The sequence below is a fragment of the Schistocerca cancellata genome, chromosome 7 (assembly GCF_023864275.1).
Source record: "Schistocerca cancellata isolate TAMUIC-IGC-003103 chromosome 7, iqSchCanc2.1, whole genome shotgun sequence".
Classification (NCBI taxonomy): domain Eukaryota; kingdom Metazoa; phylum Arthropoda; class Insecta; order Orthoptera; family Acrididae; genus Schistocerca; species Schistocerca cancellata.
This window is the reverse complement of record NC_064632.1, coordinates 376,600,769-376,627,432: the sequence shown is the minus strand read 5'-3', so window position 1 is coordinate 376,627,432 and position 26,664 is coordinate 376,600,769. Positions and strand designations below refer to the sequence as shown.

General features: G+C 39.7%; 1 protein-coding gene across 3 annotated transcripts in view; it reads right to left on the bottom strand.

Moving 5' to 3' along the window:
* Positions 1-26,664, bottom strand: part of LOC126092186 (probable ATP-dependent RNA helicase spindle-E) — a 272,749-nt gene that overhangs the window by 15,410 nt on the left and 230,675 nt on the right. For all 3 annotated transcript variants that reach the window (XM_049907663.1, XM_049907664.1, XM_049907662.1), the window contains exon 24: positions 11,425-11,546. In XM_049907663.1, coding sequence (XP_049763620.1) covers positions 11,425-11,546 — 122 coding nt within the window. The remainder of the gene's footprint in view (positions 1-11,424; positions 11,547-26,664) is intronic.

Genomic DNA, 26,664 nt, shown 5'->3' with positions numbered 1-26,664 from the left:
TTGGGAGATACTGAATAGAATTGGGGAGAAAATAAATTTGTGCCACAACCTGATTAGAAGAAGGGATCGGTTGGTAGGACGGTAAAAATTGTAGAAGGAGACCAAGAGATGAATACAGTAAGCAGATTCATAAGAATGTAGGTTGCAATAGTTACTTGGAGATGAAGTGGCTTGCACAGTATAGAATAACATGGAGAGCTGCATCAAACAAGTCTTTGGGCTGAAAACCACAACACAAGTAAAGGCTATAAGTGGTACCAAAGTTAGTATCCAGATGCTCAGGGACAACATAGAAAAACAAACTGAGAATAGCAAGGCAAAGGCAGAAATGCTAAGTTCTGTTTTCACACGCTCATCACAAAGGAAAATCAGGTGTATTGTCCCATTTTACTTCTCTCACCACTGGAACGTAGACTAAGTTCGATATTAGTGTCAGTGGTGTTGAGAAACAGCTGAAATCACTAAAATCGAACAAATCTCATGCCCCAATGGAATCCCTAGCAGATTCTATACAGAATTTGTGGTACATCAGCTCCATTTTTAATCACAATCTAATGTATATCCCTTGAACAAAAAACCATACCTTGTAGCTAAAAGAAAGCACAGGTCATAATGTCCACATGAAGGGTATACAAATATTGGGATATCAAGTGAAATTTGTGACTGGATTGACAATTTCTTGGTAGGGAGGACACAGCATGTTTTCTCAGATGCAGTAACTTCAAATACCTGCATAAATAGTAGTCAGATCTTGATATGAATTCACATTGGTGCAAAGACTAGCAACTTGATTTAAATGTTCACAGATGTAAAACTCGATGCTTCCATGTCCTATTAATACAAAATCAACAAATCACAATTGGAATCAGTTAACCCTTACAAACATGAATATAACAATTTGAAGCGATATGAAATTGAACGACCACATAAGCTCATTAATAGGTAAAGCAGGTGGCAAACTTCAGTTCATTGGTAAAATACTAGGGAAATTCAATCAGTCCACAAAGGAGATTGTTTTGAAAACACTGATTAAGAACATATACAGAAAAGGGCAACATGAACAGTCACAGGTTGCTTTGATCCATGGGAGTGTGTCCTGGAGATGCTGAAGAAACTAAATTGGCACGCACTTGAAAGCCTGCCAGGACAAGATTAGGTTAATAATAGCTAACACAGAGCATCTAAACAGTCATTCAGTCATTCTTTCTAGCTCCATAACATGACTGAAGAATTCCTAATAACTGGTACAATAGGGACTACCCTCTGCCATGCCCTTTGCAGTTGTTTGCGGAGCATGGACGTGGATGTAGATGTTGACTGGGACAAATTATGTTCACAATGGTCCATTTCACTGGTTTTGCTGGGTGTGTGCATCTAGAGCAATGGTCTGTGTGCTTTTAAACTGCTTTCATGCACCTTTGTGTACAGCCTGGTTTGTACGTGATGCAAGTTTCTTCGTACCACATCCAGGTGCAGTACAAGCATTGTGTAATTTGCTTTTCCATAGCTGTTGATTTAAAGAAGTTTAGTATTTTTAAAATTTGAACAGAAGTGTTTTCAATTTTCATTTGTTTGTGGAATTTCACTACTCACACAAGAAATTGAAACTCATCGGTAGGCTCAATAATGTCACATTTGTAGTCAATAGCAACTCTCTTTTTTTGTAGAATCAACACATTCTTTCTCTATGTCACTGACAACATTTCTGAACTCTGTACTGCACATAACAATCTCTCTCTCTCTCTCTCTCTCTCTCTCTCTCTCACACACACACACACACACACACACACACACAGAGAGAGAGAGAGAGAGAGAGAGAGAGAGAGAGAGAGAGAAATTTTGTGATGTCTGCAACAAATGGAATATTTTCACATTGGTTTTATGTTGTATTGTTCTCATTTGGCTGCAAAACGGTTCTTTGTATATTGAGTTAATGTTCTTGAGTGTCCATTTTCATGTGAAATTTATAGCACAAGAGTGCTATCTTCTACATTCTCAAACAAAAATGTTTCATTATTTATGTTTTGCCTATGTGTAAGTAGTAGTTTTTGTCTACTGTGGTTTCATTACTTTTTGTAAAATGTCCTTTCTTATTTTTCCAGATGCATCATCTTTCTTGGCTGCATGCTAAATGTTACGAAACACTATTCTTTGGCCACTTCTGAAGCATTGCTGTTTTCCAGAACGTTACACTGTCTACAACAGCACACATTTTTCTTCTAACACTTTAATATCACTTTGGAAATTTTAATTTTTGTATCCTAGTCTTTTACAATATTTAAAAATTATATTTCTCATGTTTCTGTTACACAAGCCTCATACAAACACATATCTGAAGTCTGTTCAAAATATCCTGGAACTTTGCCCACAAAATAATTCCATGCTTAAATTTTACTTCTTGTGCGTGGTGTCCTTCGAAATACTCTCCTCCGCTACTGATACAGTGCTCCCAACACTTTTCTCATTTCTGGAAGCAGTCTAGGTATGCCTCTTGCTGAATCACATGAGGTGCCGTCTGGGAATTTTCTTTTACCTTGTCTATTATTGCAAATTTTCATCCCCTCAACAGAGTTTTCAACTCTGGAAGTAAAATGAATGTGCTGGTGCATTATTGTGATGCAAGAGCCATGAATCATCTTGCCACATTTTAGGCTGTTTCCTTCTCGTACTTTCTTGCAGACATCACAACACATCCCCCCCCCCCCTTTTTTGTCTTGGGGAACCTTTCCCGACCCATTGTGAAGATTGAACCTTGGTCTCAACATCATAACTATAGACCCACGTCTCATCACGAGTTATGATTCTCTTACGGAACATCTAGTTCTCATCTGCACAATCCAAAAGCTCTTCACAGATTGCGAGGCAAAGGTCTTTCTGGTCTTGACCCGTGAACTGTGGGGTAAACTTGGTAGCAACATGATGCATTCCAAGATGCTGTGTCAGGATTTCATGACATAATCCAACTGAAATGTTACACTATTCTGCAACCTCTGGGACAGTCAGTCTTCATTGGCACACACAATTTCATTGACGTTCCTGACACGAGCATGATTGGTAGATGTTGAAGGGCATCCTGAGCGATGGTCATCTTTAACTTCCATCCAGCCATTTTTAAACCATGTGAACCATTTGTAACACCGAGTATAGCTTAATCTAGGCTAAAATTTTTGCTGGTAATGTGAACCGAGAGTATTTTTAAAATATTGTAACGGTAACTCATTCCTGCCACATGTAGAATCACTTTTAACTTTTACATCCCTTCCTGGCTAGCACACAATTCAGAAAATGGGATGAAACAGCTGTAACAGAAGACCATAGTGTCGTGCTACATGGAAATCATGCCAAAAATATCACATATCATCATTTTTTCCCCAGATAACTTCCAGTTCATATCAAGAGCTAAACTGTTGCAGATGTACAATGGTTAAAATAGATGTTGCTTATTGCCAAAACTTTAATACTGAAGATACAGAAATACATTGGTGTATCAATAGCTTGATTTGCTTGCAATGTAATTATAGCGGAAACAGTCAACATTTCTACCGTGATGGGGCAGTCCATTGCAACTATTTCACCTGCAAACCTTGCAGTACTTGTGCTGTGTTTCATTGCGAGAGATGTGTTGCTTCAGGATGGTTTGGACTACAATAATGTACAATCAGAGCTCTGTACAGTCTGTATAATGGAGCAGGGAATGAGACAGGTGGATGTCACAACGTATGTTGCTGTGAGTTAAAACGATGTCTCTGCAATCTGGAACTAGTTTCCAGGAACAGGATCAGTTGAGGATCTTCACAGAAATAGCAGCAGAAGAAAAAGAAAAACAACAGGTGTGCAGGACCGATATCTGTTTATAACAACAAGCAGAAATCCACAACACAATACCAAATATCTGTGGTGATAGTCCCAAAAAGCTATATGAGTGCAGGTGTCAACAGAAAAGATACCAAGTAGCAAGGATTATGTGCCAGAAGACCACCTCCTCTAAATCAGGTTTGCAGAGGGCCTGTGTCGCATGGGCACAAAACCGCCTTTGTGGATTAGACAGCAGTGGAACACAATGTACTTTTCTGATGACACCCATATCAGTCTCCAGCCCTGACAGTACTGCTATTCATGTGTGAAGGCAATGAGGACAACAATTCCAAACCTAACTGCATTGTAGACTGCCACCGTCAACAAGGCAGTTCACTCATGTTTTGTGGTGGTGTCAAATCTGGTGCAGAGCACACCTTATGCCAGTTCATGGGAAGACAGCTGATGTGAAGTACCTCCATTTGGTGAACATATTGGAGTGGATGGAAGTCATGCTGATGGATACTATTTGCATGTCCCCATTGTCACAATCTTGTGAACATCTTCCTTGTGGAGCACAGAATCAGTTGGATGGAACGGTCTCTATTTCTCCAGATCTCACTGTACTGATAATGCATGGACCATGCTAAAATGAGTGGTTTTCAATTGTCCTTTCCCAGACATTACAGATCACTGTGGAGGAATGGGACAATATCTCACAAGCTTATCTGGACAACGTGGTAAGCAGTATGGCTAGTCATATTCAAAAGTGTCTTAAGTTATGAGGAGGGTCAATTGGTTCAACAATGTGTTACGCAAGATTACAATGAGAAGAAAGTGTAGTGTTTGCAGTGGAATCTTTTGTAAGGCTTTTTTTGTGTGTGTTTATCAAGTGGAAATGTGAGTATCTTTATTTATTTTTGTTTTATTATGACTGTGCCTGGCAGAACAAAACCAGTTTGGTTTCATATTACGTCCAGTATTGACAATGAAGGACCACTGTAATTCTTACTAAAGGTGACTCACAGAAAAAAAAAACATGGTATCCAGTGTATTGTTATCACAAAATTACAATTTTTCTTTGAGGCTTCATAACTACAATTCAGTTCTGAAAATACAACATCTGCAGGCTCTATATATGATGATAAATATATTTAATTTTTAATTATCTACTGATCCCATCAAATTTGCATGTCACAAACTTTAGGAGCAGTTTTCTGAAAAATATGATACTAGTTAGCCAACATATCTTAAGAGTCATTCATTTTAGATGGTACATAAGTTAGCTGCCAAATGTAAGCCAATTCTGATAGCTATAACTGAGGTCTTCTCATCTTCAGAAAGAAACAGTTCTTTGCTTATTCCTTATAGTCATAACAAAAATGGGGATGTCTTTTATGTGATGAAAACAAACATTTTCCTTAGACCAGTCACACCTAAAGAACGAAAAGGTAATGCACCTCACAGTAATTACCAGTTTTGTTAATCAGAATTCTGATGGGATAAGAAATGGTCCTAGCCACTGCCCTGCATACTCTGCTACATACCAGGCATTCTTTACCAAGTTTGCAAAATGTGGAAATACAAAATGATAATGAACAAATGACTGAAGTTTAAGAACACTGCTCTACTGATAAATCTGAAATGACAAAGAGTTATCAAAAATTAACTGTCCAACGATTTTCTGATAAATGGTTCTCACTGTTAAAAACATTCTTTTGGAATCCAAGTTATATCAGTTGGCTTTCTGCTGTCCTCTGAAAGCCAGATGTGTTGTTATGTCCAAGCCATGATTCCAACAAAGGCAAAGAATTATTTTTTTGCAATTGGTGAGAATCTTTGAATGAAATGTTTAAAATTACTCATTTCTATTTTTCCAGATTCTGATATACAGAATACAATATTTTTGCAAGTAAAGTTCTTTTTTAATTTTTAATCATGATAGATATAAAGGTGTTAGAATGAGTAATACACTCATTTTTCACCATAAAAAAAAAATCATAAAAATAAAGTGCAATTTGCACCCCCCCCCCCCCCCCCCCCCCCACACACACACACACACACAACCTGACTGATCAGCGTTATACACAGCCATTGCAGGGATAACAGCAAGCTTCATCTTCACATCAGCTATGAGTCTCTCTATAATATTACTGATTAATGGCGCCTCCTCCACAGTTTTCCTTAATCTTTCAGCTGCTGCAGACATGCTTGCAACAAGCAAAGCCATGTGCTACCTCAGTATCACCTACAGCATCTACCTGCACTATGTGTCCTGCATTTGGGTTTCTACCTGGACTAGGGTTACCTGTGTGTCCTACCTCACCTTGTGCTTAATATTTCTGGAGTGCTTACTGCAATGTCTCCTTCTCTTCATTAATGGCTTTGGAGCTTTTCTGTGAATTTATGGTCAATGCAGACATGGCATTTTCTACAACAGTTTCTGATGAAATTTTTCTAGACTCCTCTGAATGTTACAATAACTTTCCATTTTGAAAGAACTATCAATTACATCCCTTGTCAAAACACAAAACTTAGTGTTAAAACTGGTGATGTAGGCAGTTCAGTACTGTCGTTTTCAGAATCTGTGGAGGTGTTATCATTTATTTCGACCTCGAATAAGCCATCCCTGTGACCACAACACCTAGCTAGTTTGTTTGCGGAATAGATGATGAAGGAAGATACCAATCCTTATGAATAATAAGACAAAGTGAAGTTGAATACAGCAAAACAAGTCTGTAACAGTACAATTACCTGAACACAACTTTGCTGCCAGAAATGTGCGAAGTTATTGAGATATAAGGCAGAAATTCCGCTCTACACTTAAACTCAAACAGCACTCATGTACCTGTATTACCACTCATGGGTCATCAGCAAGGAGGCCCAAGTTAATTCATCGAGTGTGAAGGAAATTCCAAATGCTGTACTTAAACTCATACACAGTTCTTGGGAAGCAGGTGACTGTGACCAGTTAATGTGTACAGTGTAGTCAATTAATTGATAAACAGTAGTCAAAGAATTAAAGTAAACTTTGTAATGTTATGACTTCTCCTACACTACCTTGAATCTGCTTAAACAGCTTGAAAAGGCCTGAAATCTTCAATGTCCAGTTTGCTTTTGAGTCAAATCCACCAATAACTCACACTTCCATTGATAATGGCACATTGTCTCCTCTGTGCAGTGATAAACTTTTGAACTTTTCTAATTTCATTTTTGTGTACATTTCATTCTTCATGTAATTCTTGCTTCCATTAGTACAATTTGTGTACAAATTTTACAAAACAGAATCAGCTTTGTACACTGCTCAACTTGAAGCATTTTTTCTCTCTTTCATTTAACCAAAAGCACACAGCCTTTTCCTTGTCACTAAAAGTTATTAAAGTGCACGGTTTCTTTGGGCTAGGAAAGTAGTCTCATTCTGGACTGTCGATCTGAACAACTATCATCAATTGAATCACAATTCTCTGAACTGTCAGAATTATTTTGCTGACCATTTCCCATTTTTTACGCAACACACTGTTTTTCTTGTTACCCAAACATGTTTCAGTACCTCTGTGCCATTATCAGCATGGTTTGTTTATTGGGCAACTGTAAAATTGAAAATATTTTACGTTGTAACTGATCTAACACAATGAGGCCTAAAGACAGTTTTTATTCTTACCTTGATTTTATATTATACGGTTTTGCACGATTATGTGTATGGTGTCCTGCATTGGTATCTTGTCATCTGCAAACCAAACGCTGTAGATGTGAATTTTATCAGTGAGCTAACCTATCCCTTGATTTTTAAAAAATGTAATTTTGGTGTGCCAACATGTTTTATGTACTTGTTTGTTGTTAATAATGTTTCGTTGTGACTGATCCTCCTCCTTTCTCATTCCAAGGGCACTGCACACACATATGAAATGTACTTAGCATATTTTCAGCTTTGCAATCACCTTTTCACTTTGCAGAACACGGTGTACACGATGTCATCGGCATTCATTTGTTCCCAAGTGAGTTTAGTCCAGAATTTGAATTTTGTTTAACTCCCCCCCCCCCCTCTCTCTCTCTCTCTGTGGGGGGTGGGGTGGGGGGTGGGGGGGTGAGAGGGTCGGGGGCGTGCATGGGGTTGTGTGCTTGAGTAAGCTGCTTTGTTTGTGTTGCCTTTTCTGTAAAGTTCCTTTAATGTTTTAAATAATGTGCCTTTTCAGAGTGTAGTGAATTCATTTAAAACTTACCGTATTTACTCGAATCTAAGCCGCACTTTTTTTCCGGTTTTCGTAATCCAAAAAACCGCCTGCGGCTTAGAATCGAGTGCAAAGCAAGCAGAAGTTATGAAAAATGTCGGTACATGCCGCCACAACTAACTTCTGCCGCCGAATATATGTAGCGCTACGCAGGCATACTTTGTAGAGGATAAATACTGGCGCCAAAATCTCAGCGTCAGTAAATAAATTAAAAAAAAAAGGAGATCACGAGCTTTTTTTCTCCGCCGCAAGTTTCGACCACTGCATTTTCATACATTATCCAACGAAGTAAATACAAATTCCGTATTGTTCATCTTCGAATGTAGCACAATTTCAGTGTACTATGAAAATCTGACTGGCAAGACTGTTTGGGATGTTTGTCAATATGGCCAACTCTACGTTCTGAATTTTTTCCTATCTGTGAGAAGAGATGGTTGCTAATAGGAACCTGATGAAATTTGAATCATATACAGTATTCTCTTCACCATAAGAATTATACGAATATAAACATTTTGCCATGTATTCTTTCGTGTTTGCTGCTATCTCATTTAAATCCTGTCTGCCTAATAAACTACGAAACTAGAGTGAGACAACAGCAAACGCGGAAGAATATACGTATCGTGTCATGTTTATATTCGTATTATTCTTATGCCTAATAGTGATACAGTCAGAAATGAAGCACGGCAAGTGACTAGATTTTTAAATCTAAAATGACTCTAATTTCTGTGCAGAATTTGATGTAATAAAGAAGCGACCGCAAAGATTTTCAAACGGAGAAAAATTTTCGCCTAACTTTCGTTCAGAACATGTTCTATCATACGCAGTCTATTATTTGACTCTTGTTGATCATTATCAAAGAAAGCAGCAGTGTAAGTAACAACAAATTGCGGTCTCTTGCCATTGTTTCGCTAATGAGACGATTCCTCTTTTTTTTTTTTTTTTTTTTTAATTGTACGCGGCGGTAGCGCGCACAAAAGCAAGCAGTGCCGCGAGCCGCGACAGGCCGTAAACACGCACTATCAGAATGCGACAAACAATGAATGACACAGTGCAGTAATGCATTTTCAGCTTAAGAGTGACGCAAACACCTATAACAAAGAAAACGGCAATTATCAGATCAAAGCAAAATAAGCAATCGATTCAAACCAGACGAAGCACGTGAAAAAGGAAGGGCACCCGTATAAATACGGACGGAGCGCCTGACGCATAGCAATGGCTACGTGGTAAAGCTTAACTGCTAAGCTTAGACTCGAACCAAACTACTGTAGCTGTATCATTCATTCGACCTAAATTGTGTCTCATATTACAATGGACAAACTTTGTTTCGATTTGGAGGTGCGGCCTAGAACTTTTCTCTCCCCTTGAATTTCGAGTCTCAAATTTCAGGTGCGGTTTAGATTCGGAAAATTTTTTTTTCCTTTATTTCGAGTCTCATTTTTCAGGTGCGGCTTAGATTCGAGTGCGGCTTAGATTCGAGTAAATACGGTATTTGTCTTCTGCCACTTTCTTCTGTATGTGGAAGTTTTCTTCTATTGTTAGTTTGCGGTATGGGCTGTGGCTGGATTTTAGTGTTTTTAAGTCTGTGGCTTGTAGTTGGATGGTGGTTAAGGGATAATAGGTGGTCAGCGAATGTGCTATTGGTGCTGAGGTGTTCTTGAGTATCTTGTTTTAAAGTTCCCATGTTGGTCCTATGTATATTGATTGGCAAATGTTTCATGTGAGTTCATACATTCCTGATCTCTTGAATTTATCTGTGGGTGTCTCCTGCATTCCGAGTTTCTTCTGTCTTCATACATTGCTGAGTTCATACATTCCTGATCTCTTGAATTTATCTGTGGGTGTCTCCTGCATTCCGAGTTTCTTCTGTCTTGTGTTATCTTTCCAGTATCCTATTTGAAGTCCCTGTATCCTATTTGAAGTCCCTGTTAATCCACTATGTTGTCTATTCTGTGGGCAATTTTATTACTGTAGGTGAGTATGTGCCATTTTGTGTGTGTGTGTGTGTGTGTGTTGCACTGTTGTGTCTTGTATGTAATCATTGCCTGAGTGTTATGTTGTTCTGTGTTGTGTAAACCTAAAATATGCTCACTTTTACAGTTGTCCAATAAATAAAACCCACTGATGATGGCATAGAGGTGCTGAAACGTGTTTGGGTAACAAGAAAAGCAGTGTGTTGCAGAAAAGACAGAACCTGTATCCAATAATTTTAACTGCAAACATGGAAGAAATACAAGAGCTGCAAATCGAAAAGATGAATATGTATGTAATTTTATTTGTGACTATTAGTAGTAATACATGTTTCACCTCTTGAAGGTAACTTCAGACCTGCAGTTCTGTCTCATAATTTTACATACTTGCTGAATCTCAGATAGGGACAACAAAAAGATTGTCAGAAAGAGAGCTTTCGGCCAACAAGGCCACCTTCAGAAATAGGCAATGTACACACACACTCATGCGAACAGAATTCACATACACATGAAGTGTGTGTGTGTGTGTGTGTGTGTGTGTGTGTGTGTGTGTGTGTTCTATTTCTGACAAAGGCCTTGTTGGGCAAATGCTCACTTTTTGATAATCTTTTTATTCTACCTGTCTGTGACTTGGCATCTCTGCCATGTGGTGAGTAGCAACTATCCTTTTCGTAATATGTTACAATCCATACTGGATTTTCTATTGTTTAATTTTATAGACTTCTGTGACATGACAATGCCTTACCAGCTACATATTCATCAGAGCTAATATATTGAAAATGAAACTATTAAACAGGAGTTTTCAATAAAATAATCTGCTTGACTCTGACAACACTTCCATAGTTAATGACATTTCCACTGTCAATGTTAGCAAGCTTTAAATAATTTGGTTCACTCTGATATCACTTCAAAAGCGAACAATATTTCCAGGATCAGTGTTAGCAAGATTGAACAGCATGTATTAACTGATTAAATGTTAGTAAGTTACATTAAATAACCTAATGTGTGATATACAATTATAATATGAAGTTCTACTCTTAAGAATGATACAGCATTGACTTTTAACTGTCTAGCAAAAGCAGTTAAATGTCAACTACTTTCACTACTTTATATATTTAATTGTTACAATGCAAAAAATGTGTTAAAGAAACAGAATTTAGGACCTTACAATTAGTTTAGGTAGTGTAAAATATGTTCAGTTACTATTTATCCTTTTTTTTAAATGTTACTTTTTTTAAAAATGGGGGGAATTTGTCACAAAATGAAAACCTTTTCTTGAATTGTTCTGTATTATCCATCAGTTTGTTTAGAGTTAGCTGTTGATTTTAGAAGTCATCCAATTGTTAGTTACATATCTCTGTTTACACTTCCACTATTCTTAGTTCTTCTTTAGAGAAAAGGGCAGGACTGTACTAATGAGAAAACATACTTACTCAAAAAGTATTTCCTTTACTTTTCGCTGATATGTATTAATATTCAAAGCTCCAGCTTCCAATGTTTCTTGGTATTCCTCAGTGTAAAGTGCCATTGACATCCAGTAACGAAGTCGGTTGATCTATAAATTAACAAAAAATTGAGAGGTACACAATAGACTACAATGACTACTAGAAGACAGTTAAAATGGTATCAGAGTAAGAACAGGATATGATATGCAGTAGATTTCATATACCTGTGCAGTAGATTTCACATTTTCTCTTACTTGTTCCAGAGGAACAAATTTACTAAACACGAACACAAACCACTAATGACAAGGTTTGGGAAGGAACTTGATCTTGGGAAGATAGATAGATAGATGATGATGATGATGATGATGATGATGATGACGATGATAATGGTGATGACGATGGGCGCTGCCACCGCCACCACCATCAAAATGTTTTGTTATGCACTTATATTTCAGAGATTAGTGTCATATCTAAGCTCACTGAAAGATTTTTCATAGAATTTATGCACATATCAATGTATTTAGCCCCCACAAAATATGTTACTTCAAAGTGTACACAAAGATTTGTGCAGAAAAGTTGCTTTCTTAGCTACATAAGATTTGACACACTCGGATAGGCTAAACCACTTTCAAGTTACTAGCTGAGTTACAATAATGAAACAAGAACAACAGACTTTTCATTTGTTTCACTGGAGCTTATCAACTTTGGCCTAGCCTAGAACTTTAACACAGATCTAGAGGAAGAATAGGAAACACAAAAAGCTGCTCTAATTCTATATTTTAAAAAAAGTAGTAGTACAGTTTCTTTGATAAAATGCACACAAAGGCTTTACTGAGTAGTGGCAAGCCCATTTGCAAAGAAGGGATACGACCATAATAGAGGAACAGCTCTGAGGAAATAATGAGAGAGAGATGAATTGAGTGAAATAAACAAACAAAATATATTGCGCAGCATTTAAGATATGAAATTAGTTTGGGCAAAGGAATGACGAATGGTGCAATAACAAACGTAATAGCAGAAGACTGGAAAAGGGGCAGAAGCAAGTGAGCAAAACAAACTAGTACAGGTTGCATAACAACAACTTGTGTGTGTGTCGTGGCAGAGGGGGGTAGGAGGGTGAGGAGATCCTATTTGTGCAGCTCAGAGAAGCATGTAAGTAGAGTGTGTTCATAATTAAAGTCCCATTTCAAAACAATATAGAAAGAGAACCACTGCTCAGAAAGATATCAAATTTGGACAGTGCATTACTGATGCAGGGGGAAATGTCATGGGGGGAAAATTTGACTAACAGATGATATTGTAAGTATCAGAATATGCAAATTTGCAAACTGACAAACATGCAATACAAGGATGTTCCAAAGTTCAGGACTGCAACACCTATCATGAGTGGCTCCATAAAGGATCACATGCTGCCGGTAAAGCTCTTTTAAAAGAATGGTGACTGTGCACCAGTAGCCCCGCAGACTTCTGGACACTCAAAGCTATGAAAAAAGGCATTGAACTATGTCTGCTAAGGCTCTGGAGAAAATGATTACAAAATTCAGAAATACAGGTTCTTTTGAAGTGCTATGAGGCAGGAGGAGGAAAGCAGTAGATCTGACATATGTTGAAGCTGTGGCCACAGCACAACAGAGGGGTAGGGGGAGGGAAGGGAAGGGGAGGGGAGCAATGGTGTGCAGACATGCAGTGCATGTGGAATTGCTCGAAATTTGGACATGCCTGTGAGCATGGTACATTAAATCCTACACACATCCTCCACTGACAATATTATGAAGAGAATACATGGCTACTCACCATATACTGGCGATGTTGAGCTGCAGACAGGCACAACAAAAGATGGTAAAACATGTAAGGTTTCAGCCAGAGAGGCCTTCATCTAAATTAGAAAAACACACACACACACACACACACACACACATCACAGTCTCTGGCCACATCAGCCAGAGACTGTGGTCATGTGTTTGTGTGAGTGAGTGAGAGTGAGAGAGAGAGAGAGAGAGAGTGTGTGTGTGTGTGTGTGTGTGTGTGTGTAATTTGGATGAAGGCCTTTCTGGATGAAAGCTTATTTGTTTAACCATCTTTTCATTGTGCCTATCTGTTACTCAACATCTCCACTATATGGTGAGTATCACTCTATTCTAGATTGCTACTTACCAAATAAAAGACATGCCAAGTTGCAGGCAGGCATGATTAAAAGACACTCACTTATAGCTTTTGGCCACAGCCTTTGTCAGTAAAGAGGACACACACACAACATTCACATACCAGCATCTCAGACCGGAATGCAACATCACGTGGGATGCAACCAGCAATCTGGAGAGGGTGGGGAATGGGAAGGGAGAGTATGGGTGGGGGACGAGACAAATGCTGTCTGGTGGATTGTGCAGGGACTAGACTGCCAACAGATACAGTGTCAGGAGATTGTGAGACAGGAGGTGGGTGAAAAAGAAACAAAAAAGGAGAGGAGCAGGGAAAGACAGGCGGAAGTGTTGGCAGAGGGCTGCAAATAAATCGGGTGGGAGCTGAGAATGGGGATGATACGATAGGGCATAAGGGGTGGAAACTGTTGGGTGGAGGTGTGGCAACAATATGCTACTGTATGTTGAGGCTGTGATAATTATGGGAGCGGAGAATGTGTTGTAAGGGAAACTCCCATTTGCACAGTCCAGAAAAGATGGTGGTGGAGGGAAGGATCCAAATGGCTTGGGTAGTAAAACAGCCATTGAAATCAAGTGTGTTATGTTCAGCTGCTTCTTGTGCCACAGGGTAGTGTACTTTGCTCTTGGCCACAGTTCGGCGGTGACCGTTAATCCTAGTGGACAGCTGGTTGGTATTCACACCAATATAAAAAGCTGTGCAATGACTGCAGCAGAGCTGGGAAATTACAAGGCTGCTTTCACAGGTGGCCTAGCCTCTGATGGTGTAGGATAAACCTGTGACATGACTGGAATAGCAAGTGCTGGGTGAGTGGATTGGGCATATCAGCAGCCTGGCCTCCTGTGAAAGCAGCCATGTCATTTACCAGCTATGATGCAATCATTGCACAGCTTTTTATATAGGAATGACTATCAACCAGCTGTCCACCAGGATGAACAGCCAGTGCCACACTATGATCAAGAGCAAAGTAGCCCACCCTGTGGCACAACACGCAGCTGAACATAAAACACTTTATTTCAATGGCTGTTCACTACCTGAGCCATCTGGATCCTTCCTTCCTTCCTTCCTCCACCAGCTTTTCTGAACTGCACAGATGGGAGTTATCCTTACAACACATTCTCCGCTCTCTTAATTATCCTGGCCTCAATCTAAGGTAACATACTGTCCCCACACCTTGCACCCAATAGTTTCCATCCCTTCTGTCCTACCATATCCTCTTCATTCTCATCTCCCTCCCTGTTTATTTGGAGCCCTCTGCCAACGCATCCGTCCGTCTTTCCCCACTTCTCTCCTTTTTTGTTCCTTTTTCCCAGTCCCATAACCCCCTGACGCTGCTCCTGTCAGCAGTCTTGTCCCTGCACACTCCACCAGACAGTGTTCGTCTCTCTCCCCACCCATACCTCTACTATGCCTTCCCCTTCTCTGCCACTCCAGATTGCTTCTTGCATCCCACGTGATGTTGCATTCCAGCTAGGAGATGCTGGAGTTAGCGGCCTTGTGGGAATGAAGTATGCTTGCTTTTGTGTGTGTGTGTGTGTGTGTGTGTGTGTGTGTGTGTGTGTGTCCTCTTTATGGACAAAGGCTGTGGCCGAAAGCTATGAGTGAGTGTATTTTAGCCTGTCTGCTACTTACAGTAAGTAGCAATTTACTACATTGTCAATGTAAGGTGTGTGTGTGTGTGTGTGTGTGTGTGTGTGTGTGTGTGTGTGTGTATTTTGTATAATTCGGATGAAGGTCTTTCTAGCCGAAAACTTATTTGTTTGATCATCTTTTTGTTGTGCCTATCAGCAATCCAACATCTCTACTACATGTTGAATAGCAATCTAACCTTTTCATAATATTGTAATTACTCCATCCTACAGTTTCCACTGTTTGAAAGCATCCTACAATGCTATGCATACAAAATCACCAATGTTCAGAAACTGCTTTCCACTGAACTGCCGGCAGGACAAACATTTGCTCTGGAATTTCTTGCTGGCATGGGAGTGGGCAATGAATGGCCATGGAACACTCTGCAGACATACAAAGCCCACATCTATCTCCAAGGTCATGAAAATACACAGACTTCCAGAATATGGGCAATGGAAAATCTACACACACATCAGCTGGTACCACTTCATTCTGCAAAGGTGCCTGTGTGACAGCATTGTTCATCACAGGACTGTATTTTGTGAGGATATGAGTCCTGTTATCTGTACCGTCATTGGTAAACACTATAGGAGTCTCTTGCCCTGCCACCAATGTCATTCCAGCCCTTCAACAGCATGGATGTGTACGTAGGATCAGTTTTACGCAAGATGGCACTCATCTGCAAACTGCACAGCCTGTAAAGTGGCTGCAACAGTTACATTTCGGAAATGTTAGAATTGTCAGCCATCATTTCCCTACAGCCTGACTGTCCAGATCACCAGATCTTAACTAGTGGGGTTATCTGAAAGATGTGTTCAGTGCTCCAATTACCAACATAGCTGAATTGCGGGGATACATTGCACAATGCATTCTGAACATGACCCCCGAGACACTCCGATCTGTTGCAGAACATGCTGTTTCTTTGATTTCAACTTGTAGCAGAAAACAGTAGATAGCACATGAACATGTCTGCGCCAGAATCACTACAATTAGAAACCAACAGTCATGGACAGTGAACAGTATGGATGGTGTAATATGCAACTCAAACCACAGTCGCCATACTGTGATTCATCTGTATTTGTAGTGGTCCCCACTCACATTAAGACAGCCCCACCTATTGGTAAATTTTCATTAATTATTTTTCCTTCCTCAAGACATTTCCCCCTGCATTACTAATATGCTGTTGAAATTTGACATCTTTCTGAGCAGTAGTTCTCTTTCTACAGTAAAACTTTTATCCATTCTGGATTTGGAACACAGCGACTGTCTTGTTAAGGGTTTCAGGAATTACTGCAACCAATTGCCATTTTTTCTTCAATTTTTATTTATTCACAACCAGTTTCAAATCGCCTGGCGATTCATAATCAGATGATACAATTTAGTTTGCAGTATTGATACAATTTAGTTTGCAGTATTGTGGGGGTCATGCATCTGTAGCAAATACAGAGACAAAAAAGTGAGCACTGTATGTGGAAAGAATATTATGACTGTAAGATTAATTTGATGGTATTACTCACTGTTTTTATTCTTGTGGCAGGCATTGCTCTGGAAAACATAATGTGTGCTTACCAGTATCATTAAATATCAAATGAAGCAGGCACTTTTCCACTGATGGTGACTCCCACATACTTTACAAAATATAAACAAACCTTTCCTTACCACCAGAAGAAACATAGTATGTCTGTATGCCTTTCCTTGGTAATGTATCATACCAACTTCCAAAACTATTTAAACCACACAAAGTCAAAATCAGTCTCCACACAAACAACAAAATACAAAACAAAATAATTCACAGCATTAAAACAACCAGCCCACTATATCACAAATCAGGTATATACAAATTAACTTGTGATGGCTGTTCTTGCTACTGCATAGGACAGACAGGAAGAAATTTTGAAATCCGATACAAAGAGCACACTGACACACTCCATTTAAAAAATATAAATAAATCCACTTTTGCAGCCCATCTACCCCAAAATAGTCATTCAATCACAGATATAAAAACCAACCTCCACCTTCTACACATTGTAGACAAAGAAATAATAAAAATGTACCTCTTGGAACAATTATAAATTTTCATACATAACACTAAAACACGCCACACCATCTTAAATGAACAAATTGGTTTAACAAACAACCGTTTCTTCCAAAATTTTAAAGGTTCCTTAAATTTGAAAAACTAATAAATACTGTACTCATCTACTCCCATACCCATTTCCCACCTTGCTCATACCACACCTAAACACCATCCTCTCTACCTCTTTTTACACACACACACACACACACACACACACACACACACACACACACACACACAAAATCTCTCTCTCTCTCTCCCTCCCCCCTCTCATCCCTCTCTCCTTCCCCCCCTCCCCTCCCCATATGTATACTATCCTGTTTATTGAGCAATGAGAAACATGTCGAACATAACTTCACTACCATAAATATTGTCCTAACATTTTGTTGTAGATTTTGTAAACAGCACAAGAAAATTTTGCAATGTAAAAAAATAATAATAATTTTTATAAGGAAAGTAATGTAATAAATATATATGCCACACAAAATGAAAAATGAGCAAAGAAAATCTCTGCCTTTGCAAAACTCTTTGGAGACAACAACAGCCACACTCTTTGGTTACTTTATATTTTGTAAAGTATGTGGAAGTCACCATTGGTGGAAAAGTGCCTGTTTCACTTGATATTTAACGATACTGGTAAGCACACATTATGTTTTCCAGAGCAGTACCTGCCACAAGAATAAAAATAGTGAGTAAAACCATCAAATTAATCTTACAATCGTAATATTCTTTCCACATACAGTGCTCACTTTTTTATCTCTGTATTTGCCACAGATGCATGACCCTCCACAATACTTCAAACTAAATTGTATCATCTGATGATGAATTGCCAGGCGATTCAAAACCTGTCATGAACAAATAAAAATTGAAGAAAAAACGTCGATTGGTAGCAGTAATTCCTGAAATCTTTCTAGTGTTTTGAAACTGGAACTTCAGCCCCTTATGTGGCACATTTTGTGATTGGGAGCTTTCCTTCACCAGTTAGGTGTTTAGCATTTTAATGATACTTTATTGATTGCCACACATACAAAGAAACCTTAACAATGGTTACGATGATGATGACCACCTAACCCAGGGTATTCCAACACTTCTCCAAACCGCGTAACCCATGGCAGACCCCCCTCTCCAGCTCGCCTTCAGACAAGCACAGCTTGTATAGGCTTCTCCTGCAGCAGTGTGTACCACTTGGCCATGTGTGCTCGATTGGTGAAGAAGTATGGTTTCGTGTGTTACAGTCCAGCTGCTTGACTGCCCACACCTCAGCTGTTTGCCCACTCCTTTCCATCTCTGCCCATGGGCACTCAGCTGCCTTTCGATGGGCACTCAAGCTGAAACATGCTACAGCTTGAGACAATATGGCATTTTGGATCCAGGACTTTCTACTCAAATGATGAGTTGAAAAATAAGCTAGAATTTCATAGGTATATGATGTGTAATGGGAGCAGGAGTAATGTGTTAGTGTCCAAGAATCATATGGAAGGTGGAAGAGAGATAAATAATACTTGGGAAGGGGTAGGAAAGATTTTGAGGAGGTTATTTGATGTTTCAACTAATAATAAAAAGTTGTCAAAGCCCTAGAAGTAGTTGAACTTTAGCTACTTAAGTTGATGGTGGTAAAAATTAATAATGGCATGGTTTTTCTGGGATTGTTAACAGGTTTCCTAGGCAAGTCAGGAGCACAGTATGGTATGCAAAGGACATTGGCCAGGTGGCAAAAGTGGTTCCTCATCAGTGAAAGCACGGTGAGAGTTTCTGCGCATTAAATATGGACTGCTTATCTGTAATAGCTGACATTGTCAGGTGAATGAGACAAAGCAATCTATATTATTTATTACAAATTTAAATAGTCTTGATCACAATCCAATACAATAGTAGCTATATAACAGTTTCAGTTGATCAATAACCATATTCAGATTATACTTTCGCTGTAATTGGTATCTGAGACAAAAACAATGTTAATCGCGACAACCTCCTTCTGGTCAGATTTTGAATATTTTGACAAGTTACTCATAACAACAGCTTAGCATCAATCCTCTTGTAGTGAAATGGCTAGACAGTAAGTGATATATATCTACATGGATACTCTGCAAATCACATTTAAGTGGCTGGCGGAGGTCCAGGTTCCAGCAACTTCTGGAGGAATCGAGTTCACAGTTTGTTCATATGCTTCTGAGGATGCGACTAATATAGGTGTGAACCACCCACAATTCATCATAGACAGAGGGCCAATCAGTGCCCCTCTGCTTCAATTTGTAACATGCAGTATGGTAGGTGAAGATAGGAATTTGACTGTAATGACATTACAAGAACACAAAGATTCTGCAATTGATCATGAGCTTGGAGATGATCTGTACAGTTTTGGTACTCAAATAGTAACTCTGCAACTGATGACACAGCTGTAATACAGTGACAATACCATTTCATAAATGATGTGGAGAAGTTGAAAATTCAGTAACTGTATTTTCAGAGAATCGTTTGGACTTGTCATCCAGCACTTTATTTTGTTGTCATTCTTAATAATACAACTGTTACCCCTTAGATCACAAAAAATCACAAATCTACAAATTCAAACACGAGTGTAAAGAATGGGGGCAAGAAACTAACAACAAAATACTTACTAAGGCACAGTATATTTTCTTTAACAGACTGTATCTTTGAAAATGAAAGTTATACAATGCAATTGAAACAAGACCACAATTAAAGAGAAGATGGGAATTTTAAGCTAATGATAACAGGGGCACAGTACGATACTCACTCAGAATTAAATAAAAGTATTTGTAAGGCCTACGTGACATTGTGAGATGAGATAATGAAAACTAGGTATGACAAGCAACTGAAAAACTGTAAAAGGATGAAGAAAAAAAAAAACAGAAAATTGTAACCAACAAAAGAGAGAAAAGATTAAAACTGAGTGCTGAACTGAGCATAGAACATTTGCCTTTCATACGAAGATGCTGAGCTACTCCAGACAAGTCACAATCTGTTCTCACAATTTTGCTTCTGCTATTACCTCTCTCCTACTTAATTTCACAGATGTACTCCTGTATACCTTGTGGTCTAGCACTCCTGGAATAAAGGATAACACACATTGCTGCAGAATGAAAGGTCTACATCTCTCAGATTAACAGAGGAAGTCTGGTTTCACACAATCACCACTAGCGGAAAACCCAATTGTCATTAGCGGAATCTACATGAGCTGCTACAGATGAGATCTCCGGACTCCAGAAAACATAAACCATTTTCTACAATATGTGTAGTCTTCAAAAAGCTGAATAGGTCACTGAGGGAAAAGTCATTGACTGAATGCGAAGTGACACTATTAATCAAAAGTTCTGCATTTCGACATTTGGCATCCTGGAACTTCAAGTAACCAGTGGGCATAAAAGTTGTGTGTTGTTGTGGTAACTGCTCACTTTTGTTACCACTACAACCTGCAACTATTATGGCCACTGGCTACTTGAAGTTCCACAATATCTCATAATGGCAAACACCAAAATGCATAATATTGGATTAATAAAGTCATTTTGCATTCAGTGAATGACTTTTCCCTCGCGACCTATGCAGAATTTAGCACACTACATATATTTTTCAATATGGTCATATACCTCCTTCGTGACTTTATGTCACAGCTACGTTATGCCCTAAAATTCTACAACAGGCTGACCTTAGCAATATAAGTTTAATATTTTGTGCATTTGTTCAATGATCTTTCTCGGAAACTGGAATGATATGCACATTTTTTCCAATGATTTGGAACATTTTGTTCCTCCGATGACCTATGGTAGACTGCTGCTATAGAGATGTGCACCAAAGAAGTGGCATACGTGATGTATTTTGCCGGTGTCCCAACACAATCTCTATCTCTATCCCAATCCACAAGCTCCAGATGTGGCCTCCACTAGTAATTGGAGTCACTGGGTTAGGCACCACATTGGGACACTGTTTCTGATTTTGACTTTCCTTAGACAATTTGCATGCTCAGAAAACTATCACTGTTCTTTCTTAATGTAATACTTGCCATATCTGCTTCATGCCACTTGAACACTTAAGTGGTTAAGTACTGTCACCACACCCAAACTAACATTAAAATCAACACTAAGTGTTCTGTGTGCAATCAAAGAACATACTTTAGTCAGAGGCAGAGAATGATGCCACTGGCTCGTACATTACGTGTTACGCAGGACCTTGTCCCTGCATAATGCCCCATAATCCAACTTCTTATGTGCAAGTTCTTTTGAATATTCTGTGTATAATCATATAGGTATCACATCAGGTCCGTCCAACTGATGAGGAACTTTAGTTGATTTTATATCTTATGGACACTTGTTTCAATATCTATCATTTTTACCTCCATGTGAAGACTGAAAGGAGGAATTGTATTACAATCTTCCTCCGTGAAACAATTTCAGAAAAGGAACTGAGTACTTCTGCCTTACCTCTGCTAGCCTCTGTTTCAGTGTCATAATGATCACTGAGAGTCAGGTCAGACGGTTTTGATCTGTTTGCTGATTAACATAAGACCACAATTTTTTGGATCTTCTGCCAGATTCGTAGATAGAATTTTATGTGTGAAATTGCTGAACAATCACACATGGCTCTTTTCACATTAATTTTGGCTTCATTCAATTTTGTTTCTTATTATGAAGCTCCCTTTCCTTTGAAGCAGCTTTTTTAACACAGCTGTCGAACCAATGCCGGTCCTCACTTCCCTCAAAACCTTGCTCAACATGTACCAATTTAATGAGCATTGTACAATAGCTTATGTTACAGACTATAAAATGCTACAGACTATTATATGCACCTTAATTTTTAAGCTTTTTTTTTTTCTTTGCAACAAAGCCAGACTAAAAATAATTCTTGGTTTATAAAACCAACCTGATCTTTAAAATCCCTGAAAATCATCATCTGAACTTTCTTCTTCCTCTTCATTGTCATTGTTGTCTTCTTCATATATAAGATGGTCTTCACTGGCATCAAGTGTGTTGCTTATGCAACACTTCTTGAAAAATCAACTGATATAAAAAGTTTGACTGTAGCTTGTTTTGAAGCTCCCTTTGGTGTGAGTTCATGCTGAGTTTCTTCCATCATGCATTTGTTCCATTCCTCTCTTATATACACTTCAAATGGTTTATTTATCAAAATATCAGGAGGTTGCAATTGTGAAGTAAGTTCTCCCGAAATACCAGTAAGCTTTGTTTTTTTCCTGTCTCAATTTCTCTTTCATAAAATTTTACAAATGAGTACTCTCCTGATCAAACACAAGAAGAGAACTCATCTTCAATACAGCACCTTTCCTTCTCTCCCAAACTCTGTTAATCCATAAGTTCATACCAGCGTTGTCCATCTAACCCTTGTCTTGTATGCGAGCACCAACTTCTGGCAGTATTTCAGAAGATGTTTGCATTATTTTGCACTTGAAAATGATCACTGGATTAAGTTTAGCACTGTCAACACAACATGAGAGAACAACAGTGTAGTGCATTTTGCCATGTCCATTTGTTTTTATGGTTACAGTTTTAGCACCTTTCATGGCAACAGCTCTGTTACCCAGCACATCAAACGCCAGAGGAGTTTTGTCTGTATTTGGTATTTGGCTTAGTTCCATACTTTCTTTTGATGTTGAATAATAATGCAAAGGAAAGATAATATTTTCTCTTCATACTCTTGAGGCATTTTCTGTGACATACTGGCTTCTGTTCACATGCTAAGTCCATGGCACTTCATAAACCTGTTGCACCAACCAACCCCACCCTTAAAGTCTGTTAAGTTCCACTGTAGCCCTAGCTTGCAAGTGTGTATTTCAATAATTTTTGTATTAATTTCAGTGTCATTTTGGTGGTGTCCTTGAATCCATTTCAATATGTCACCTTTTTTGTTTGACCGTTTTACATTCAGTCCTCTATTTGCAAATTTAGTCCTCTCCATTTTTCAGTTCTTTTTTACTAGCCAACTGCAAATGGTTTTTTTCTGTTGATGGATATTGTTGTGATTCGCCAATCATTCAAAGTGCCGCTGCACAATTATGCACGTCCTCTACATGCGGTGCTGTCTGCCAGCCATGCAGCAGCTGCACCACCTAAGTGGCCAACCAGCCAGCAGACGCTAGACTTGGACTCAGTGTTCATTTGAATGTTACCGTGTTCACATGTCTTGCTTTGTCAACTTGCTCTGTGACTTACATGTGTGAAATATGTGTGTTCAACTTGATGTTATAACAATTGGCAATGAGGTAGTGGATTTTTCCTTTTCATCGTTGACCCACAGGTTTCCATGGCTACTTTAGAGCAACTATTGCAAGGTCTCATTGAACAGCAAACGCTTCTCACATCGGCAATTCGCGATTTCGTCGCGGCATCCAATGCGGGCCGTTTCTCGTCATTGTCTATAGCTCCTTTTCCCCCTTACGCCGAGACGGCGGAAGACTGGTCTGATTACGTAAAACATCTTTGACAGCACTTCTTGGCATTTCATGTCACAGATGAACAAACATGTAAGTATCTGTTCCTTTCATGGATTTCACCTCAAATGTATCGGTTGTTGTCGCAATTGGCTCCTTTGAAAGATCCTGCGTCTTTGTCCTTTGCTGAAATGTGCTCACTTCTGTCAGTATATTTTCATAAGCAAACACATGTGGTAGCCTCTCATGTTGCTTTTTATCATTGTCAAAAACAACCAAATCAATCTTATCGCGCTTGGGCTGCTGAGCTTCATGGCCTCAGTCGAAAGTGTCAATTTGTTACTGACATTCACAAAGAATTCTACGCAGATTCCATGGTATGGGATGCTATTATCTGGTCGGCACCTGACAAAGAAGTGAGGCAACATGCCCTTCAGTTGGCAAATCCGACTCTAGATGAAGTCCTATCCATTGCGCAGTCTTTTGAAATTTCTCGCGTTGCTGGAGCGCAAATAGAGGCGTAGGGTGAGGTCGGGGACATACAACCTCTGCGCTGTTGACGACGCGTGTGGCATGTGCCCCCTCCCCCGACCGACATGGCCACAGAACGCTCCCACACGCAGCCTTGCCCTAACCATAAACAACTTTCTCAGAAACTGCAGCAAAACCCCCGGCAACTTTCTTCATGTTCGCAGTGTTTTACGAAACATTCACGCGAGGATTGTCCCCAATGTTGGGCCGTGTGTCACAATTGCAAAAAGAAGGGTCATGTGTCTTCCGTTTGCAAATTCGACCGCATACATGATGTTCATGACTGTGACGCTGATTCTGCTTCTGTGTTGTCTGTAAATTGCACTTCTTCCCTTTCAGGGAAGTTATTCCTCACAGTCCAAATCCTTGATTGGAATGTTCGCATGCAGGTGGATACTGGTTCTGCTGCCACTATCATTAATTCTCAGACGTATCTTCAGTTGGGTTCTCCACTCCTATCACCTGTCACTCGGCAATTACGGACGTACAATAAACATAAGATTTCTCTCTTGGGACAATTTCATGCTGAGGTGTCTCACTTCTTTGTCAGGCGCCGACCAGATAATAGCATCCCATACCATGGAATCTGCGTAGAATTCTTTGTGAATGTCAGTAACAAATTGACACTTTCGACTGAGGCCATGAAGCTCAGCAGCCCAAGCGCGATAAGATTGATTTGGTTGTTTTTGACAATGATAAAAAGCAACACGACAGGCTACCACATGTGTTCCCATATTTGTGGTCGACCAGAGTAACACAAAAAATCTTTTTGGTTTGGATGCCTTGGGTTCTCCATAGATGACTCTGTCAATATCGTCTCTGATGCTATTCCTTATGCTCAATTGGATTTCTTGTCGACGACATTTTCGTCCCTTTTTTCTCCTGGGTTAGGCCGTGCAAACGACTTTGAAGCTCATCTCATGCTCAAACCCACTGCTCGGCCTAAGTTTTTTCGGACTCGGCCCATTCCTTGGCCCTTCATGATTGGGTAAAACGGGAGCTGGATCGTGTCACTACTTCAGGGGTCTTGCTTCCTGTCACTTCCCATGAGTGGTCCTCTCCTGTCGTTGTTGTTGCTAAGCCCAATGGTGATATTCATCTCTGTGGCGATTTTAAAGCCACTGTAAATGCACAATGCCTCATCAACACTTACCCTATGCCCCGACCTGAAGAATTATTCACTAAACTTGTGGGTGGCCAGTATTTTTCTAAAACTGACCTGTCAGAAGCTTATCATCAATTTCCTCTCGACGCTGCTTTCCAGCAGTTTCTGGTCCTTAACTCGCCTTTTGGCCTCTATCAATACCAACGATTGCCATTCGGGGTTGCCAGTGCCCCTGCTCTCTTTCAGCGATTCTTGGAACAATTATTGCTCCCTGTCCCTGGGTGTATCAATTACATGGACGACATTGTTGTCACTGGCTCCACCACTGAAGAACATCTTCAGAACCTCCGCACACTTTTTCATGTCTCACAGACTGCTGGTCTTAAGTATAATCTTCAGAAATCACAATTTTTTCAGGCATCTATCACGTACTTGGGGTTTCAATTCTCTCGGGATGGTATTCGTCCGCTTCAGCAAACTGTCGCTGCGATCGATGCCCTTCGTCGCCCTACATCTGTTAAGGAACTGCAGGCCTTCTTGGGGAAAATGGCATACTATCACAAGTTTTTACCGTCTGCTGCTTCGGTGCCTCAGCCGTTGCATCACCTCTTGCATAAAAACGTGCCTTTTCACTGGTCCGCGTCATGCAATGCGGCTTTTCAGAAATTGAAGGTTATGCTGAGACAGGTCCCGTGCCTGGCTACTTATCGACCTGGCCAACATCTTGTTCTTGCCACGGACGACTCTCTATACGGGGTTGGTGCAGTCCTCGCACACCGTTTTTCTGGCGTTTCTGAACAACCCATTGCTTACGCCTCCAAAACGCTAACGGATGCCCAACGAAAATATTCTCAAATTGAAAAAGAAGCTTTGGCCATTATTTAAGCTTTTAATAAGTTTGGTGTTTTTCTCTATGGATCCAAATTTCATCTTTTTACAGATCACAAAGCACTTGTTTCCTTGTTTCATCCATCAACGTCACTTCCTGAAAAGGCTGCACACCGCCTCCAGCGTTGGGCTCTTTACTTGTCTCGTTTCAATTATGAGATTCATTTCCAGCCGATGGCTCAACATGCGAATGCTGATGCACTGTCTCGCCTTCCCATGGGTCCTGATCTGGCATTCGATAGGGACAAACTTTTGTGTTTCCACCTGGATGTTGCCGAGCAGCGGGTTGTGGACGGGTTCCCTATCACTGCAGACTGGAGGCGGCTGCTACGGGTTCTGATCCTACCCACTCCTGGGTTTTACACTGTATTCATAAGGGTTGGCCAGATCGTCTGTCTGCTAAGACTTCTGATCCGCTGCGGAACTACTATGCTTTGCGCTACC